General features: G+C 45.7%; 1 protein-coding gene across 4 annotated transcripts in view; it reads right to left on the bottom strand.

Moving 5' to 3' along the window:
* Positions 1-16,390, bottom strand: part of ush2a (Usher syndrome 2A (autosomal recessive, mild)) — a 1,282,968-nt gene extending 1,266,578 nt beyond the window's left edge. For all 4 annotated transcript variants that reach the window (XM_070889457.1, XM_070889458.1, XM_070889459.1 and 1 more), the window contains exons 1-2: positions 16,129-16,390; positions 15,015-15,728 (exon numbers count right to left, since the gene is read on the bottom strand). In XM_070889457.1, the coding sequence (XP_070745558.1) occupies positions 15,015-15,559 (545 nt within the window). In that variant the 5' untranslated portion in view covers positions 15,560-15,728; positions 16,129-16,390. The remainder of the gene's footprint in view (positions 1-15,014; positions 15,729-16,128) is intronic.
* Positions 16,391-21,504: the final 5,114 nt, after the last annotated feature.

Genomic DNA, 21,504 nt, shown 5'->3' with positions numbered 1-21,504 from the left:
CTAATTGGCCGGGAAACATGCTGGGCGGGCTTTATAAGTCCAATCTCAGGAAATTCATTTCAGAGGCTGGGATGGAGACAACAGTGGGGTCGGGCCCCACCACCGACGTCGCCCGCCACAGACCTGCCGAGATTCATAAAATTGCTGCCAATCAAAGGACATTAGACAAAAAAGCTTCTGCTCCTTTAACAGCTCCTCCTCACCTTTAGCTTTATGTTTACCTATTCTGGATGGGTGAGCAACCCGCACAGCACAATCCTGTCCTAACAGCTTAGAAATCACGCTGGGGTCATTAGAACCTAAAATATCAGCTGGAAGATTGTACTCTCTGCTAATGGATCGGAGATCCACTTAATGGGATGTCCGCTCCATGTTCTGACCATTGCATGCACCTTCTATGCCAGTGGGATCAATCCTTGAGAGTGATATTATTATGTGAATGTTTAATGCATTCATATCAACTTCATCTCTGCTATTTTAATACAGGCATTAACCCATTTAAAACAAAAGGATTAATGCTCCTCTCAAAACAGAGGAAAGAAGAATTTGATGTGAACATATTGAAGGGATGATTCCGTGATCTGGTGCTCCCAGTGGGGAGCACCACTCACTAGGAGCATATCTTAGGAAATATCATGATTTTCCATCCATTAAAATTAAATTTAAATTTGAATTAAAATGAATAGACTGAAAACCAGAGGTGCTCCCCACATTCGGTGCATCGAATCACAGAATCAGCCCTCACATGTTTATACAATAATAATGCTCACAGCAATTTACAAGCTTAAATGTCACTTTCTGTACATTAAAATAACACATCTGAACTCTTATTACTTCAAGCTTTAGATAAACTAGTTTTAGAACATTATTTCAGGTATCACTTCTTGTTCCACTTACAAGTAATTTGCATAACAGTAATTCTACCAATTCTAGTTGGTAAGCTATGTATGTTAAATGTAAATAACCTACTGATTCAATATTGCTGCTCTTTCATAATCATTTGTATAACAGTTTACATTAATATACCCCAGTATTTTCGAAGGAGTACAATTTCAACTGCAAATGAAAACTCTAATGTGAATTCTGTACAGATTAACTGTTTGACAGCTGACATACCCTGGGATTTTTTTAAAATTAATTAGAACTTTAGTAATTTGGGGAAATGGGGACCAATTTTCTCTGGCGACAGAGCCTCGCCGATCAGAAGTGGGGATTGCAAAATCATCATGCAGCCAAGCACAGCTGATTCACAGCAGGTCAGAGTTTTGCAGTGAAGAAAAATGCTGGCATTTATAAGGCGCTAATGATGAATGCAAGCTTCATTGCAGGTTTCAAAAAGATGTAAATTAATCTATGGCCTTTTTGTTGCTTTCCAGACGACAATGCTGTTTGGCCATATGACACAGGCTGAGCAATGTGTGGGTGGTTTGGTCTGGAGATTGGGTATCTCTACATAAATCGCAGAAAGTTAACAAGTAAGTACAGCAAGAAATTAGAAAGACAAATGGTATGTTGGCCTTTATTGCAAAGGGGTTGGAGTGCAAGAGTAAGGAAGTCTTGCTACAATTATATAGGGCTTTGGTGAGACCACACCTGGAGAACTGTGTACAGTTCTGGTCTCCTTACCTAAGGAAGGATATACTTGCCTCACAAAGGTGCTACAAAGGTTCACTAATGTCATGTATGTAGACCACATATACTAACTGTATAGTCACATAGGGTGTGCCACCAGAGGGCACTGCGGTGGGAGACCTGAGGATCACCTGCATAGATGTGCAGGGCCCAGTATAAAAGGCTGCCCACCATGGTTGTGCCTCACTCTGGAGATACAATAAATGGGACTAAGGTCACAACTGCTCAAGTACAATACTACACCTCGTGGAGTCATTCATAAGAGTATTAAAGACATAACAACTGGCAACGAGATTATGAACTTTCACGCAAAAATGACTAGCGTTGGTGCATTAGAAAAGTTCTCAGAGGGTGAAGATTGGGAAGCCTTTATGGAGCGGCTTGACCAATATTTCGTAGCAAACAACCTGATAGGTGATGATCCGGCCAGGCTGGCAGATAAGAGCAGTGCTATCCTATTGACCAGTTGTGGGCCCGCGGTCTATGGCCTCGTCAGGGACTTGCTTGCACCAGAGAAAACAATGACCAAGTCATACGAGGAGCTGAAAGTGCTAATTCGGGACCAACTCAAACCGGAGGACAACATCCTCACGGCCAGGCATTGATTTTATACACACCGCCACCCCGAGGACCAGGAAATCGCGAAGTACGCTGCCGACCTCAGGAGGCTGGCAGGACCGTGTGAATTCGGCGCAACTCTCGCCGATGCATTGCGGGACGTCTTCATAATTGGCATCGGTCATGAAGCCCTTCTTCACAGGCTACTGTCTGCCGAAACCACCGTCACTCTGCAGAAGGCCATCAGCATCAGCCAGGCATTCATGACCTCAAGCTGCAGCTCCAAGCAGATGATGACTCACTCTCAGGACTCAAACCCGCCAAGTACTGTAAATAGAATGTCGTCTTTCACAGGCAGAACTGTTGAACATGAATCTGCCCAGGGCAGAGCGTACAGGCCCCGAGTCCTTTAACTCAGAGTCCGCCGAGGGGTGCAAACGTAAGTCGAGTAGCGCCATGCTGGCGTTGCGGAGGTAATCACAGGCCCATCAGTGTCGGTTCAGAGACTATGTGTGCAAAGGCTGCAGCACAAAGGGCCACTTCCAGCAAATGTGCAAAAGAGCTGTGACTCACCACGTGGAAGAGGAGTCAGCAGATGGCTGTGAATCGAGCGCGGATTACGAGGAGATGGCTAGAGAGGCAGCTCAGTTCCAGGACGAAGTGTATGGAGTATACTACCTGCACCACAGATTGTCCTCCAGTGATAATGGAAGTCGAGATAAATGGTGTTCCAGTCTTCATAGAAGTGGACATAGGGGCGAGTCAGTCAGTAATGAGCCAGGAAGCCTTTGAGAGGCTATGTGTTCCAGTCTTCATGGAAGTGGACATGGGGGCGAGTCAATCAGTAATGAGCCAGGAAGTCTTTGAGAGGCTATGGAACGATCAAGCTGAACGACCCAAGCTGGTCCCGGTTCAGGCAAAGCTGCGCACCTACACCAAGGAACTGATATCAGCTGTTGGTAAGTGTATCCCATGATGGCGCGGTGCACAATTTACCATTGTGGATTGTTTCAGGGGATGCACCAATGCTACTTGGAAGAAGATGGATGGGAAAGATTCATTGGAACGGGGAAGACTTCATCCCTCCAGCGATCGACGTTCCCCGTGCTCAGTGGCAGAGCAAGCCCCCACGTTCAGTTGGACCAGGCACGGAGAGCAGATCCGCGCAGCCCCCGAGGCACAGACCGCTCATCACAACTCATGGCGATGATACGGCCAAGACAACCCGAATGCACCTTTCCAGTTTCAGTGGCAGGACTCCTGGGGAGGAAGATTGGGTCCGAGGGCGCCTTCCCAGCTTCAGTGGCAGAATCCCTGGGAAAGAAGATCACGGCAGTCGACATCATGGACAGGAAAAAGATGGCATCTGTTATATATGCAGACTATAGATATACTCGCTGTGTAGTCACTGTATAGTTGCATAAGATGGAGACTTGTTACCTGATGTACGATTAATAAGGTTTACACTGTGTATATACTATGCTGGCACCACTAGAGGGTGCAACTGGTGGAGACCGGGGTTACCTGCCCCTGTGGCAGAGGCTGTCCACCAGAGGGCACTGCTGTGGGAGACCTGAGGGTCACCTGCATAGGTGTGTAGGGCCCAGTATAAAAGGCTGTTCACCATGCTTGTGCCTCACTCTGGAGTTACGAATAAAGGACCAAGGTCACTACAGTTTGAGTACAACACATTACCTCGTGGAGTCATTCATAAGTACATTACAGACATAACAACTGGCAATAAGAATACGGGCTTTCACGTGATTATGACTACCTTTAGCACACTAAAAGACTTCGCAGATGGTGATGATTGGGATGCCTTCACGGAAAGGCTCGAGCAATATTTCGTGGCAAATGACCTGGCAGGGGAGACGGACACATTGGTGGAGAAGCGCAAGGCTATACTGCTGAACAGTTATGGGCCCGAGGTCTATCGCCTCATCAGGGGCTGGCTGGCACCCACGAAGGCCAAGGATAAGACATACGATGAGCTGACTGAACTAATTCGCGACCAACTAAAACCAAAAAGGAGCATGCTCATGGCCAGGCACAGATTCTACACTCACCGCAGACCTGAGGGCCAGGAGATTGCAAAATATGCTGCCGACCTCAGGAGATTTGCGGCACCGTCTGATTTCGCCACACACCTCAACGAAGCATTGCGAGACATCATCGTTATGGGAATTGGCCATGAGGGCATCCTTCACAAGTTATTATCTGTCGACACCACAGTCAACCTGCAGAAGACCATCAGCATCAGTCAGGTGTTCATGATCACAACCTGCAGCACCAAGCAAATTATTCATCCTGTGGACTCATCACTGACTGGCTCGCTCCCGTGTTCACTTCCATGAAGACTGGAACGCCGTTTATCTCGACTTCCATCTTCACTGGAGTACAATCGGTGGTGCAGGTATACACTCCATATACTTCTTCTTGGGGCTGAGCTACCTCTCTGGCCAAATCATCATACTTCCCGCTGGATTCAATGTCATCTACCGACTCCTTTGCTAGACGGCGAGTCATATTTATTTTACACATATGCTGTACTGTACACAGAATGGTGCCTCTCACAGGCAGGACTGTAGAACGTGGTTCTGCCCAGGGCAGGGAGCACAGACCTCAAGGTTCCAGAACTCAGAGTCCGCCAAGGGGTGCTAATCGAGTAGCACCATGCTGGCATTGCGGAGGAAACCATAGGGCTCACCAGTGTCAGTTTGCTGAGTATGTATGCAAAGCCTGTAACACGAAGGGCCACCTCCAGTGTATGTGTAAAAGAAATATGACTCGCCATCTAGCAGAGGAGTCAGTAGCTAACTTTGAATCCAGTGGGGAGTATGATGATTTGGCCAGAGAGGCAGCTCAGCCCCAAGAAGAAGTGTATGGAGTGCACCACCGATTGTCCTCCAGTGAAGATGGAAGTCGAGATAAACGGCGTTCCAGTCTTCATGGAAGTGGACACGGGAGCGAGCCAGTCAGTGATGAGCCAGAATGCCTTTGAGAGGCTATGGAAGGAAAAACGACCCGAGCTGGTTCCAGTGCAGGAAAAGCTGCGTACTTACACCAAGGAGCTGATCCCAGTCCTTGGTGTGCAGATGTAAGTGTAATCCATAATGGCGGCGTGCACAAGTTACCTCTGTGGATTGTTGCAGGTGATGGTCCAAGGGCAATCAATGTAATGAATCGATTAAGATTGTGAACAAAATGTTGTTGCGAGATGTCGGTACTATTCCTAATGTAAAGAACAAAATGTTGTTGCGAGATGTCGGGAATAGAGTGTTCCCGAAAGTAGCAAGCGAGCAAATTCGGGAGAGTAACGGCGCTGATCCTGATGCCCTGCCCTAGATGTCCCCACAAGTTATAGGCCAGCGACCTCAGGAGGGTGAAGGAACTGATCCTGATACCCTTCCCCAGGTCTATCCCACGCTGCAGGCACCCGATGACACTATTCGCCACGGACCTGGAAACAAAAATGCCGCCAATACACGCAGTCGTCCGCCGTTGCCCACCACCCGGGTGGAGACAGTGCAGCCCCCAGACCCAGTCACTACCTCGGCCATGTCCAGGAGCGAAAGGTCAGAACCGAGTTCCCCAAACAGGACCTGGAACAGCCAGGTTCCCAACACCGTTAGACAGCAGGCAGAAGATTCTGCAGCCCTCAAAGGAGGACAGGGAGGCCACACACATCTGTGGCTTTGCCCACCACTAGGCAACGGCAAAGGCCCTGAGTCCTGGCTAGGTGAGCGAACCAAGCCACCCTGCTAGCAGGGGGTGCAGCGCCGCTATCAGACGACTAGCACCCTGTCCGGTTGCTCTGGAACCTGCGGTCCTCGCATACCTGTACTGCTACCTCAGTACTTACCATGACAGAACCATGAATGCAATCTACCCAATCCTGGCGCATGACCACAACACGTAACGAATGTAAGTCACTGAACCAAAGTGTCACGATACAAACTGTAACTTCCTTTCTTTAATATTTGCACTGTGTCTGATCCTGTATGTTAATGTAATGAGTCTGCTGCATGATCTCGCTGTGGGCGGGGGGGGGGAAATGGATGTATGTAGCCATGGATACACACATGGATCACATCCAGAACCCCTGGAAACTCCACTGCATCATCGAACCATCCAAACTGGTAACCATTACCCATCATTGTGGCAAAAGGACTTGGGGATTAACAGGGAGAGAGCCCAGCCATAGCAAGGGCTATTGGCACATAAGTCTGGGGAGAGCTAAGCCAGAGCACATAGTACAAAGGTAATCAGCACAAAGGACTTGGGGGAGAGTGATGTTATATATGCAGACTATAGATATACTCTCTGTGCAGTCAATGTATAGTTGCATAAGATGGAGACTTGTTACCTGATTTACTATCAATAAGGTTTACACTGTGTGTACATACTATGCTGGCGCCACTAGAGGGTGCAACTGATGGAGACCGGGGTTACCTGCCCCTGTGGCAGAGGCTGTCCACCAGAGGGCACTGCAGTGGGAGACCTGAGGGTCACCTGCATAGGTGTGCAGGGCCCAGTATAAACGGCTGCCCAGCATGCTTGTGCCTCACTCTGGAGTTACGAATAAAGGACCAAGGTCACTACAGTTTGAGTACAATACATTGCCTCATGGAGTCATTCATAAGTACATTACAGACATAACAGCGTCCAAACCACGAGGTGCAGCGCTAATGGAGCAACGACACGTGGTTCCACGCAAGACGATTAGGGTAAAAGTAGTAAGGGCATTTTAAAGGAGGCCAACAACCTGCCATTTTTGAATGAACTGCTTGAAGTTGGTAACCAATGTAAAAGTCCAGCTGTAACGAGCAAAATGTTGTTGAGCGATGTCGGGTGCAAATTGCAATCAGCCAATGTAGCGGGCGAACACCTAACGGTCATATACAGGTCCAGCGGGCTACCCAATGCTGTAGCCTGCATCCCCGGGACCAGAACGATGGATCATAAAGTGTCCCCACAGCTGACAGAAGTAGACAAGCCACAGATTAAACGATCCCCAGAGAGCAGAGGCACCAGTAGCGATACCCTGCCTCAGATCGGTTTAACATTGGAGGCACCCAATGGCATGAACTGCCACGGGCCAGAAACAGTAAACTGCGCCTATGCTCGCCGTCGGTTACCGTCACCCACCACCCGGGTGGAAAAGGCGCTGCCCACAAACCCACTCGCCAACATGGCAATGCCCAAGAGTGAAGGGTCACCCGCAACGGCTCCTCCGAACGGGACCTAGAACCGCCAGGATCCCAAACTAGAGAGTGCTCACAATGGTGCCCTCAAGGAAAGTGAGTCAGCAGTCCCCTGTGAACTGCTAGACAAGACGGGGCAGCCCCACTGTCATTTAGATGAAACGCTCAGACCGATTCCCAGGGAGCAACAGCGACACTGTGCAAACGAAAAGGACAGGGAGGTCAGAGACATATCAGCTGTCTTTGAGCCTGCCCGACACTAGGAGTAACAGCAAGAGCCCTGAGCTCCGGCAACTCGAGTAAAATGAGCTCACCTCACCCACAGACTGACTAGCATGGGGTGCTGCACCGCCACCAGACAACTCGGAACTCATCCAGCCGTGCTGGAACTAGACTGTCCTTATATACTTGTACTGATCATGTAAATGTACCACACAAAAAGAAACGCAACTGCAATCCAGCAAACAAATGTACCAAGATGTAAATGTAAAACCCATGTGATGCGCAGATAGCTGTTAACGGATATGATGTAATTGGGATTACGGAGACATGGCTCCAGGGTAACCAAGGCTGGGGACTCAACATCCAGGGGTATTCAATATTCAGGAAAGATAGACAGGAAGGAAAAGGAGGTGGGGTAGCGTTAATGGTTAAAGGAGGTTAACGCAATCGTAAGGAAGGACATTAGCTTGGATGATGTGGAATCTATATGGGTAGAGCTGTGAAAAACCAAAGGGCAGAAAACATTAGTTGGGGTTGTGTACAGACCACCAAACACTAGTAGGGAGGTTGGGGATGGCATCAAACAGGAAATTAGGGACGCGTGCAATCAGGGTACAGCAGTTATCATGGGTGACTTTAACCTATATATTGATTGGGCTAACCAAACTGGTAGCAAAACTGTGGAGGAAGATTTCCTGGAGTGTATAAGGGATGGTTTTCTAAACCATTATGTCGACGAACCAACTCGAGAGTAGGCCATCCTAGACTGGGTCTTGTGTAACGAGAGAGGATTAATTAGCAAACTGGTCGTGCGTGGCCCCTTGGGGAAGAGTGACCATAATATGGTAGAATTCTTTATTAAGATGGAAAGCGACACAATTAACTCAGAGGCTAGGGTCCTGAACTTAAAGAAAGGAAACTTCGATGGTATGAGACGTGATTTGGTTAGGATAGACTGGCGAATGATACTTAAAGGGTTGAAGGTGAATAGGCAATGGCAGACATTTAAAGATCACATGGATGAATTACAACTATTGTACATTCCTGTCTGGCGTAAAAATAAAATGGGGAAGGTGGCTCAACCGTGGCTAACAAGGGAAATTAGGGATAGTGTTAAATCCAAGGAAGAGGCATATAAATTAGGCAAAAAAAAACGGAAACCTGAGGACTGGGAGAAATTTAGAATTCAGCAGAGGAGGACTAAGGGTCTAATTAGGAGGGAGAAAATAGAGTATGAGAGTAAACTTGCAGGAAACATAAAAACTGACTGTAAAAGCTTCTATAGATATGTGAAGAGAAAAAGATTAGTGAAGACTAATGTAGGCCCCTTGCAGTCAGAATCAGGTGAATTCATAATGGGGAACAAGGAAATGACAGACCAATTGAATAAATACTTTGGTTCTGTCTTCACGAGGGAAGACACGAATAACCTTCCGAAAATACTAGGGGACCGAGGGTCTAGCAGGAAGGAAAAACTGAGGGAAATCCTTATTAGTCAGGAAATGATGTCAGAGAAATTGATGGGGCTGAAGGCCAATAAATCCCAAGGGCCTGATAATCTGCATCCCAGAGTACTTAAGGAAGTGGCCCAAGAAACAGTAGATGCATTGGTGGTCATTTTTCAGAATTCCATGGAATCTGGATCAGTACCTATGGATTGGAGGGTAGCTAATGTAACCCCACTTTTTAAAAAAGGGAGAGAGAAAACAGGGAATTATAGGCCGGTTAGCCTGACATCGGTGGTGGGGAAAATGCTGGAATCAATTATTAAAGATGTAATAGCAGCGTATCTGGAAAGCAGTGACAGGATCGGTCCAAGTCAACATGGATTTATGAAAGGGAAATCATGCTTGACAAATCTACTAGAGTTTTTTGAAGATGTAACTAGTAGAGTGGATAAGGGAGAACCAGTGGATATGGTGTATTTGGACTTTCAAAAGGCTTTTGACAAGGTCCCACACAAGAGAATAGTGTGCAAAATTAAGGCACATGGGATTGGGGGTAATGTATTGACGTGGATAGAGAACTGGTTGGCAGACAGGAAGCAAAGAGTGGGAATAAACGGGTCCTTTTCAGAATGGCAGGCAGTGACTAGTGAGGTGCCGCAGGGCTCAGTGCTGGGACCCCAGCTATTTACAATATACATTAATGATTTAGACGAAGGAATTGAAGGCAATATCTCCAAGTTTGCAGATGACACTAAGCTGGGTGGCAGTGTGAGCTGTGAGGAGGATGCTAAGAGGCTGCAGGGGGACTTGGACAGGTAAGGTGAATGGGCAAATGCATAGCAGATGCAGTATAATGTGGATAAATGTGAGGTTATCCACTTTGGTGGCAAAAACAGGAAGGCATATTATTAGCGGACTGGTGACAGATTAGTAAAAGGGAAAAAAAGAGCTCTTTTTAGTAAATTTAGTAATTAGTAGCAGATTAGTAAAAGGTACAAAGAGACCTGGATGTCATGGTACATCAGTCACTGAAGGTAGGCATGCAGGTACAGCAGGCAGTAAAGAAAGCAAATGACATGCTGGCCTTCATAGCGAGAGGATTTGAGTATAGGAGCAGGGAAGTCTTACTGCAGTTGTACAGGGCCCTGGTGAGATCACACCTTGAGTACTGTGTGCAGTTTTGGTCTCCTAATCTGAGGAAGGACGTACTTGCTATTGAGGGAGTGCAGCGAAGGTTCACCAGATTAATTCCCGGGATGGCAGGACTGACATATGAGGAAAGACTGGATCGGCTAGGCTTATACTCACTGGAATTTAGAAGAATGAGAGGGGATCTCATAGAAACATATAAAATTATGATGGGACTGGACAGGTTAAATGCAGGAAGAACGTTCCCGATGTTGGGGAAGTCCAGAACCAGGGGTCACAGTCTAAGGGGTAAGCCATATAGGACCGAGATGAGGTGAAACTTTTTCACCCAGAGAGTGCTGAACCTGTGGAATTCTCTAAAACAGAAAGTTGTGGAGTCCAGTTCGTTGGATATATTCAAGAGAGAGTTAGATGTGGCCCTTACGGCTAAGGGGATCAGGGGGTATGGAGAGAAAGTGGGAGTGGGGTACTGAAGTTGCATGATCAGCCATGGTCATATTGAATGGTGGTGTAGGCTCGAAGGGCCGAATGGCCTGCTCCTGCACTTATTTTCTATGTTTCTATGTTTCTATGAACTTGAATGCAACTTGCATGTAATGGGTCATTAGCATGATCTCTGTGTGGGGAGAAGAATGGAGTAGTCATGGACTCACAACCAGAAACCACTAGGACCTCCACTGACAACAAATCTCACTACCAACCCACCCAAGCTAGAAGTGACCCTCCAATGGTCAACCAGGAAGAGCAAAGCCCAGGTCACCATCAATGTACGAGTCAATTTGCATTAAAGACTTGGGGGGAAGTGATGTCATGTATGTATACAAACTGTATAGTCACATAAGGTGTGCCACCAGAGGGAGACCTGAGGGGCACCTGCATAGGTGTGCAGAGCCTAGTATAAAAGACTGCCCACCATGCTTGTGCCTCACTCTCGTGTTACAATAAATGGGACTAAGGTCACAACAGCTCAAGTACAATACTAGACCACGTGGAGTCATTCATAAGAGTATTAAAGACATAACAACTCGATTGATTCCTGGGATGAGAGGATTATCCTATGAGGAGAGATTGAGTAGAATGGGCCTATATTCTCTGGAGTTTAGAAGAATGAGAGATGATCTCATTGAAACATATAAAATTCTTCGAGGGCTTGACAAGGTAGCTGCTGAAAGACCATTTCCCCGGGCTGGAAAGTCTAGAACCAGGAGTTGAACATTTAGGACTGAGATGAGGAGAAATCTCTTCACTCAAAGGGCTGTAAATCTTTGGAAATCTCTACCCCAGAGGGCTGTAGAAGCTCAGTCTTTTGAGTATATTAAAGACTGAGATTGATCGAGTTTTGGACACTAAGAGAATTATCATCGTCATCATAGGCAGTCCTTCAGAATCGAGGAGGACTTACTTCCACTCCTGAAGTGAGTTCTTTGGTGGCTGAACAGTCCAATACGAGAGCCACAGACTCTGTCACAAATGGGACAGATAGTCGTTGAGGGAAGGGGTGGGTAGGACTGGTTTGCCGCACGCTCTTTCCGCTGCCTGCGCTTGATTTCTGCATGCTCTCTACATTGAGACTCGAGGTGCTCAGCGCCCTCTCAGATGCACTTCCTCCACTTAGGGCGGTCTTGGGCCAGAGACTCCCAGATGTCAGTGGGGATGTCGCACTTTATCAGGGAGGCTTTGAGGGTGTCCTTGTAGAGTTTCCGCTGCCCACCTTTGGCTCGTTTGCCGTGAAGGAGCTCCGAGTAGAGCACTTGCTTTGGGAGTCTCGTGTCTGGCATGCGAATTATGTGGCCTGCCCAGCGGAGCTGATCGAGTGTGGTCAGTGCTTCAATGCTGTGGATGTTAGCCTGGATGAGGACGCTGAAGTTTGTGCGCCTGTCCTCCCAGGAGATTTATAGGATCTTGCGAAGACATCGTTGATGATATTTCTCCAGCAACTTAAGGTGTCTGCTGTACATGGTCCATGTCTCTGAGCAATACAGGAGGACAGGTATTGCTATAGCCCTGTAGACCATGAGCTTGATGGCAGTTTTGAGGGCCTGGTCTTCAAACACTCTTTTCCTCAGGCTGCACTGGAGCACCGGAGGAGGTGTTCGATCTCGTCGTCGATGCCTGCTCTTGTTGATAGGAGGCTCCCGAGATATGGGAAGTGGTCCACGCTGCCCAGTGCTGCGCCGTGGATCTTGATGACTGGGGGGCAGTGCTGTGCATGAGGGTAGACTGGTGGGGGACCTTTATCTTACGGATGTTTAGCGTAAGGCCCATGCTTTCATACGCCTCAGTAAATACGTCGACTATGTCCTGGAGTTCAGCCTCTGTATGTGCACAGATGCAGGCGCCGTTCACGTACTGTAGCTCAACGACAGAGGTTAGGGTGGTCTTGGATCTGGCCTGGAGACGGCACAGGTTGAACAGGTTCCCACTGGTACTGCAGTTTAGTTCCACTCCAGCGGGGAGCTTGTTGACTGTGAGGTGAAGCATGGCGGTGAGAAAGATTGAGAAGAGGGTTGGGGCGATGACGCAGCCCTGTTTGACCCCGGTCCAGATGTGGATTGGGTCTGTGATGGATCCGTTGGTAAAGATCACAGCCTGTATGTCGTCGTGGAACAGGCGGAGGATGGTGATGAACTTTTGAGGGCACCTGAAACGGAGGAGGACGCTCCAAAGACCCTCGCAGTTGGCAGTGTCAAAGGCCATGTATAAGGGCTGGCGCTGTTCCCTGCATTTTTCCTGTAGCTGTCGTGCTTCAAAAATCATGTCCATTGTGCCCCGTAGGGGACGAAGTCTGCAACTAAGGGACCTAAGGGAATCAAGGGATGTGGGGATAGGGCAGTTTTGTAGAAGATCAGCCATGATCTTATTGTATGACGGAGCAGGCTCGAGGGGCCGTATGGCCTATTTCTGCTTCTATTTCTTATTGTTCTTATGGAAAATAGGCTTCTTAAAAGTATCACTTTTTAATTGGTAGAAAGGTTTTTCTTACATATCATGTTGCCTTATTGATACATTCATTTTAATGTGGTTTATGACTTATCGTTTGTAAATAAAAGTCTTGCAGTACAAAGCATATTTCTTTTATCTGTCTTCCTTCCAGCTACTATTTCACTTCCAACAATCAAAAAGGATGGGAATTCCGTTGAGAGTTCCAAGGCTGCTCCTACATTTGGAGAACGAATAGCAGCTCTTACATCCACTTTACAAAGGGGATGCCACACACTATTCCATCTCTTGGAGGCTGACCTGCAGACGAGTTGCACCATAGGGATGGTTTTGATGAGGGTATGCAATAAAGTGTTGTGCTACTGTATCCTTGCTGGCAAATGTCATTTATGCAAAATCAGACCATCCAAAGATACAGCAAGCAAATGATATAGCCCTTATCTGCAGGGGCAATATTATCAGTTTTCCTGTGGAAAGAAGGCATTCACTTAATGAGGTACAGAACATTTCCGAGGTACCAGGGTTCATAGAATTACACAGAATTGACAACACAGAAACATGCTATTCAGCCCAACTGGCCTTTGCTGATGTTTATGCTTCACATGAGCCTCTTCCCATCCCACCTCATTTAATCCTATCAGCATATCCTTCTATTCCCTTCTCACTCATGTACGTATCTAGCTGTCCCTTAAATGCATCTATGATATTCACCTCAACCATTCCAATTGGTAGCAAGTTCCACATTCTAACTACTTTCTGGGTAAAGAAGTTTCTCCTGAATTCCTTACTGATTTATTAGTGACTATCTTATATTTGTGTCCTCTATACTACCTGTGGCATACCTGCAAATGATGCAAAAACACCTTCCTAAACTTTAATCTTAACATTTAAAAAGATCTCAAGTGATCCAGTCAAACCATCTTTACATTTTTCCTGTTAGTAAAGAGTTGAGTTTCGGGTCGGCTCTTCATCAACACTAGCATTTCATTAGAATATATCTTTTCAAATAGATCTATAAGTCTGCAGCAGTATAACTCAGTGATATTTGTTCTAAAATAGATAATGGTGTCAAACCAGTGATTGCAGTATAAAGACATCATAAGACTGTGAGCCTAGGGATGGGTAATTAATTCATGCCTGCAATTTCTAACTCCTCTGCAAAGAAAATAAATTCCCAGTCCATTACTATTAGTTAGGACCAAGAACTAACTAACAAAGCTGATAAAATGCCTCTTACTATCTCAATAAATTGAAAAAATGATATTTGTGAGAAAATGCACAGAAGCAGATACATTTTCCCTGTGAAAGTGGTTATCACCTAACTAATGACCAAGCCACAGATGGAAGTCAGAGAAGGAAAAAAAAATCAAAAATGGTCAAAAAACAACCACAAAATTATGCTGAAAATGTACAGAATGCCAGGATTTGTAATACAGCAATGCATTAAACTGAAAAATGGAGCAAAGTGTAATTATTCATTTAAGTACATTACTGTAATTTCAAACCTATCACTTTTCATGATTTGTTAAAATTCTTTTCCATCAATTTTAGCTTTAATTGTATTGAAAGGGTACTGGAGCATTTTCTAACTTGCATGTGTGAACTAGAGCAAATTTCCCTTATATAAATTACATGTAGGAACATCACAATTTGATTACACTAACTAGTGTAACAAGCATACACAATACCCGCAGTTAAGGATCATTTTTTATAGGTATAACTGCAATGTAATTGCAATGGCTTGCTAGCTAAAGTAATGCCATGGATTATAAAGTATTTTGCGTGAACACAATATAATGTTTTCATCACATCCTTCATTTATTTTGAAAAAGATATTACCAACACCTGTTGCATTACTTACATTACATCCTTGTGGTCAGGTTTCAGCCATACTGCTAAGGTAAATGAACTTCCAAACCCAAGGTTTTGAAGACGAGGCGTAGTGTAACAATCTGTTTGATTCCAAAATATAAAGCTAGTGGTATTCCTTGAAGACCCTGGTCTCAAATCATTTTTGTCCTCAGTGACGCAAGTGCCTAAGCCTCTGGAGAAAAGATTGGTAAAGGAGGGAGTAAAAGATCTATAAGGGCATTCTTGAATGCAGAATTGCTGGGTACAGGACAATATGCTTTTCACAGCAGTTGTGCTCAGACAGAATGTATTCCTCACTGGCAATCCACAGGTTACCTGAGATGGCACAGTAGACACATTTTTGTATGCTCCTATGTTTTCAAGCCTTGGAAAATATCCCTGTGAATTGACAAATCTTGACAAAATGTAACACATAAATAAAAGAACTTCAGTTACATAAAACACTGCAACACCCTTTTTTAGTAAAAGGCAGGTCATTCTTGATAATAGAGAATCCTCTTGATAAAGTGAATTTAAATGCTTGACAGTGGACATACTGAAGGTGACATCTTCACCCAACAGGAGTCCAAGACTGTGAGTGCAGAGTTCAGAGTTCAGGAATTGAGTCAGACACCATTCCCACCAGAATGCAATACTCCTTTGGACAGAAAACAATTGGCATTTGTGAATTCAGTTCATCAAGTTGTCGTTAGGAGTCTGTCGTCTGTGGAAGATTTGAACAAAATGTTTGAGTTATGTAAAATAAAGTTCCTTTTTTTTTACAAATGTCTTATAAAAATATAATTTTGTTGAATTGTTAAATTCTGCACTACAACATTTTAGCACTATTTGCAGAAAACTCTTGGGGGTACAAACACACTTTTAGTCTAAAAATATGGCTTTCGACAAGGTAAACTGAAAATCTAGTGTAACTATTGCTTCAATTTTAATTGCGCAGAGCAATTAAATTGCAAACTGTACAAAACTTATATCATTAATACATTTACTTTCAACGTGATTTCCCAGAAGTAAATTCAAGTTAATATATTTATATTAAAAGATCATTTTTGTAACAATAAATTAATCAACCGCACACTGCAGTCCATATACAGTTCGTCCCTTACCCTAGTTTGCCATTCATGCAGGACCTTAGCCCTCAGTAAGCTGATTATACCACAATGCCATATGGCCTGCACTCTCACAAAACAAAAACATTCAAAACAGCATTAAACATAAATTATATTGCGACTGAAAAACAAAAGAAAATTAATTTGATACTGGAATGCAACGTTCGGGTCAGATTACCCCGTGCTTTTAAAAAAGTATATAAATTAAATGCCAATTCTTCGAACTGCGCAGTGAGACAGGAGACTCCGGCTGCTCCCGCTTCCACAGCAATAAGCTATCAAAGGCAGAGACACAACTGTCGCTAGGCAACCAGCCTGTGGAGCGAGCTGGGTTTCTCCCCTGCTCGTGCAACAGCAGCTGTGCATGTGCTTAGCAGCAACCTACCTGTATTCTTAATCCTAGCCATAACTGGCGCACCCTAATAATTAGAAAGCATTTTCAAAGCACATCATATTTTAAATATCCCTAACGTTTGATAAAGGATTTAACTTGTCATTGCCCAGCTTTGGTACATAGAGTTTGAGGATTCCTTCTCCAAAAAAATGGATTTTGAGAATGTGCAATGTTTTAAAAGAACTAACCAAAAGCACGGTTCTGTTTCTATAGCTCTGTTGGGCATCTGTGTCTGTCTCCATCAGAGGGGCCTTCTTACGATGATGTAATTTGGGACTCTTAACCAATTTTCAGATTTCACTAGTATCAATACATTAGTTTTAATGTGACTTGCCAGAATATAACTTCTCAAATTCTTTCCGTATTCTTACTATCGGGGTGATTTATTTGAGATATCGGATTACTATATATGTTATAAAAGCAGAAAATGCTGGAAATCTTCAGCTGGTCAGGCAGCATCTGTGGCAAGAAACATAGATAACGTTTCAGGTCTGTGACCCTTCGGTTCTTTAATACGTTTGGTTCTGACGAAGGGTCACAGACCCGAAACGTTGGCTCTGTTTCTCTCCACAGATGCTGCCTGACTTGCTGAGATTTCCAGCATTTTCTGTTTTTATTTCAGATTCCAGCATCCGCAGTATTTTACTTTTATGTTATATATGTTATGTCATTTAAAGTACAAATTAAATTACATTGACAGGAGGTAAATCCTGGACCTTGACATTGATGTTATGTCATGGATAACACCAGAAACTAACGCCACAATATTAACGGTGAAGCAGGGAGGGAGCGGGGGCCCGTGTGCGGCCGCGAAACCTGGAAATACCATGAAGGCCAAGGTCCTGCCGAATTTAACCACAGACCTGATTAGAATGTTTTTACTCTGTTTCCCGCCTCATTTACCAATTTAATCCCACCCCGCGACCCGCTTCCAACCATCATAGGGGTGTTAAAATTCCACCCTGAGCATCAGGTAATCAACACAAGAAGTTGATGCTAAATTTATTCCCGTTTTTGTTTATCAAGACTTTATCTCCAAGTCATTTTAACCAGTGCTGAAATGCAAGTGTTTGCTACAGACATGTCTGTCAAATGTCCTCTTACTCTGTCAGGCTCAGTCTTTTCAAGGTTGTAACATTCTATACAAGAGATAACATTGAATTATTTTTTTTAAATCCCATCTGATACAAGACACAATAAACATAATTATTTCCATATAATTGGATAACATTATAACCTTAGTAACACTATTCTATCAACATAGCAGTGAATGCTGCTAAGGAGGTTATTGGACAAGCATCTAGATTTAAACAATAGTTCATTCAAGTATTATTCAACTAAAAATATATTTGGAAGCCTTAAGTGCCAAGTTTATGACTAAATTAGCTAATCGAAAACTTTTGATTGTGATTATGATATTGATATCAATTGTATGTGCATGAAATGTGTATGACTCACAAAACTTCTGTGCAAAACGAAATAGCTCAATATTCTTCATTTAGTGAGGAATTCAAGATGAATAGAGTATGATTCTGATTTGCATCCAAATAATGCGGTGGAGAAATTGGTCTCATTTGCGCCTCCCGTTAGCACCTCCGGGGGCCGATAACGGAGCACTACTGGCTCTGCAACCGGCATGGCAAGAGTACCGACACCTGCGAACTTCCCTTGCAGGTTAGCAGGAGTAGTAAACCCTAATGCCACAATCTCCTGTACCCCAGAGATCGTAACGTCATCCAGTGCGCAGCGCCCCGGTACTGCCCCGGATGCAAACTTCGCTTTCGCCCCCTGCAGCATCGCCGGGCTTCAACGCTGGCAGCTGCAGGAGGCGTTGAAAGATAGGCTGGCCACTTGGGGAGCAGTAGCTGAAGGGAATGCCAGTAATATAGGGGAAAAATTTTATTCAGCTCTCAGGTCATTTTTTTCACATTTCTTCTGGCACGATTGATCAGCCCTGCACTCTGTTAGATCTGGCTGATCATCGCGGATCACAGGTGCTGTCAGCGAACAGGGGATTCGATTTCTTGCAGAGCCTGCAGCAATGGTCCTTCCCTGAAGGGAGGGAAGGAACCTCCGATCCCAGCAGCGGTGAACTGCTGATTGTGCAGCGCTCTGCCGCTACCGCCCCTCTTGCCTGATTTAGCGCTCCAAGGGAAGTGGTAGCGCTTGATTTAGTGCTCCACTTCCCTCCTGGTGCGCTAAACCAGAAGTTCGCGTCCACTAGAATTGGATAGCGCCCGGTGATACTTTTACGCTCCCGCAAAAATTATCACCCCAACCGAGGAGCTACACAATTTTTAGCCCTGACTCTTTTGAAAAATTCCAATTTAACCTATGTTAAACTTGGATATGTCCGGCCTTTAAAGCAGGTGATGGTATATGTGTTGCGTATTACAAGTTCCATTTAATTCCAACTGATTTTATCCTCTATTGTGTGTCCTTTTATGTTTTTTTTTCATGATAATTTAGTAAAGAGTTAATTTTCTTAGCATTGGGTAAGAATTATCAACATTTAAACATGTATATTGAGTATGTTTCTGGATGGTATAGTAAACTAAAGAAAGTTGACTTAGATATTTGGGCATTCATTTCAGTGTATCTGAATTTTAGACACTTCGGGCTAGAAAATTCGAGGACTTTATGCCACATGTTACCATCAAAAAATGGCAAAAGAGTGACCGCCACTGTTCTTTTTCCAGCTGGTGGCAGGTCCTGCGACATCTTCCATTTTGAATCTCAGCGTAGCATTGCCGGTAAGTATTAGCGCCCTGCAAAAAGAAATGGCGGATTGGTGATGTCAGTCAGTGTGCAACATCGTCACCATGGCCAACTACAACCCAAGCGCCAAGTTCAGCTCTGGGTCATCATCTTCATAGGCAGTCACTCGGAATCGAGGAAGACTTGCTTCCACTCTTAGCATGAGCTCTTCGGTGGCTATACAGTCCAATACAAGAAGCACAGTCTCTGTCACAGGTGGGACAGACAGTGGTTGAAGGAAAGGGTGGGCGGGGAGTCTGGTTTGCCGTACGCTCCTTCCGCTGCCTGCGCTTGATTTCTGCATGCTCTCGGAGACAAGACTCGAAGAGCTCAGCACCCTCCCGGATGCACTTCCTCCACTTAGGGCGGTCTTTGGCCAGGGACTCCCAGGTGTCAATAGGGATGTCGCACTTTATTAGGGCGGCTTTGAGGGTGTCCTTGCAACGTTTCCGCTGCCCACCTTTGGCTCGTTTGCCGTAGGCAAGTTCCGAGTAGAGCGCTTGCTTTGAGAGTCTTGTGTCTGGTATGTGAATTATGTGGCCTGCCCAGCGGAGCTGATCAAGTGTGGTCAGTGCTTCAATGCTGGGGTTGTTGGTTGGCCGAGGACGCTAATGTTGGTGCGTCTGTCCTCCCAGGGGATTTGTAAGGTCTTGCGGAGACATCGTTGATGGTATTTCTCCAGCAACTTGAGGTGTCTACTGTACATGGTCCACATCTCTGAGCCATACAGGAGGGCGGGTAGTACTACGGCCCTGTAGACCATGAGCTTGGTGACAGTTTTGAGGGCCTGGTCTTCAAACACTCTTTTCCTCAGGCGGCCAAAGGCTGCACTGGTGCACTGGAGGTGGTGTTGGATCTCGTCATCAATGCCTGCTCTTGTTGATAGGAGGCTCCCGAGATAAGGGAAGTGGTTCACGTTGTCCAGGGCCACACCGAGGATCTTGACGTCTGGGGGGTAGTGCTTTGCGGTGAGGACAGGCTGGTGGAGGACCTTTGTCTTACTGATGTTTAGCATAAGGCCCATGCTTTCATATGCCTCACTTATTACGTCAACTATGTCCTAGAGTTCAGCCTCTGTGTGTGCACAGACGCAGGCATCGTCCGCATACTGTAGCTCAACGATAGAGGTTGGGGTGGTCTTGGAACTGGCCTGGAGACGACGAAGTTTGAACAGCTTGCCACTGGTTCTGTAGTTTAGTTCCACTCCAGTGGGGAGGTTGTCAACTGTGAGGTGGAGCTTGGCAGCGAGGAAGATTGAGAAGAGGGTAGGGCGACGACGCAGCCCTGCTTGACCCCGGTCCAGACATGGATTGGGTCTGTGATGAATCCATTGGTAAGGATCACAGCCTGTATGTCATCGTGGAGCAGGCGGAGGATGGTGACGTACTTTTGGGGGTATCTGAAATGGAGGAAGACGCTCCATACACCCTCGTGGTTGACAGTGTCAAAGGCCTTTGTAAGGTTGAAGAAGGCCATGTATAAGGGCTGGCGCTGTTCCCTGCATTTTTCCTGCAGCTGTCGCGCTGCAAAAATCATGTCCGTTGTGCCTCGGAGGGGACGAAATCCGCACTGTAACTCCGGGAGGAGCTGATAGCAGGGAGATTCCTCTGTAGTTGCCACAGTCGGACGTCCCCTTTTTAAAAAATGGTCACGATCACTGCATCTCTAAGATCTCCCGGCATGCTCACCTCCTTCCAGATGAGAGAGATGAGGTCATGTATTCGCGCCAGCAATGCCTCTCCGCCATACTTCAGTGCCTCAGCAGGATTTCCATCCACTCCCATAGCCTTGTTGTTTTTTAGCTGTCTTATGGCTTTTTCTACCTCGTGCAGTGTTGGGGTCTTACTGAGGTGGTGGTGGGTGGCATGCTGCGGAATGGAGTCGAGAACACTCGAGTTAAAAGCAGAGTCTCGATTGAGGAGATCTTCGAAGTGCTCCTTCCAGTGGGCCCTGACTGCCTCAGTGTCCTTGATGAGTGTTTCCCCGTTCTTGGCCAGCAGCGGGGTGGGGCCTTGGGTGTTTGGACCGTAGGTGGCCTTGACTGCGATGAAGAATCCTCACACATCATGGCTGTCGGCCAGCTGCTGTATCTCCTGTGCTTTCTCCATCCACCACCTGTTCTTTGGGTCCCGGTTTTTTGGTGGACCTCAGCCCTGAGCCGTCTGTAATGCTGCTTTGCTGCTCCCAAGTTGGATTGTTGTTTACAGCTCATAAATGCCCTG

This window comes from Pristiophorus japonicus, chromosome 9 (assembly GCF_044704955.1).
Source record: "Pristiophorus japonicus isolate sPriJap1 chromosome 9, sPriJap1.hap1, whole genome shotgun sequence".
NCBI classification, from domain to species: Eukaryota; Metazoa; Chordata; class Chondrichthyes; family Pristiophoridae; genus Pristiophorus; species Pristiophorus japonicus.
The sequence above is the reverse complement of the archived record's forward strand: the minus strand, read 5'-3'. Positions and strand labels throughout refer to the sequence as shown.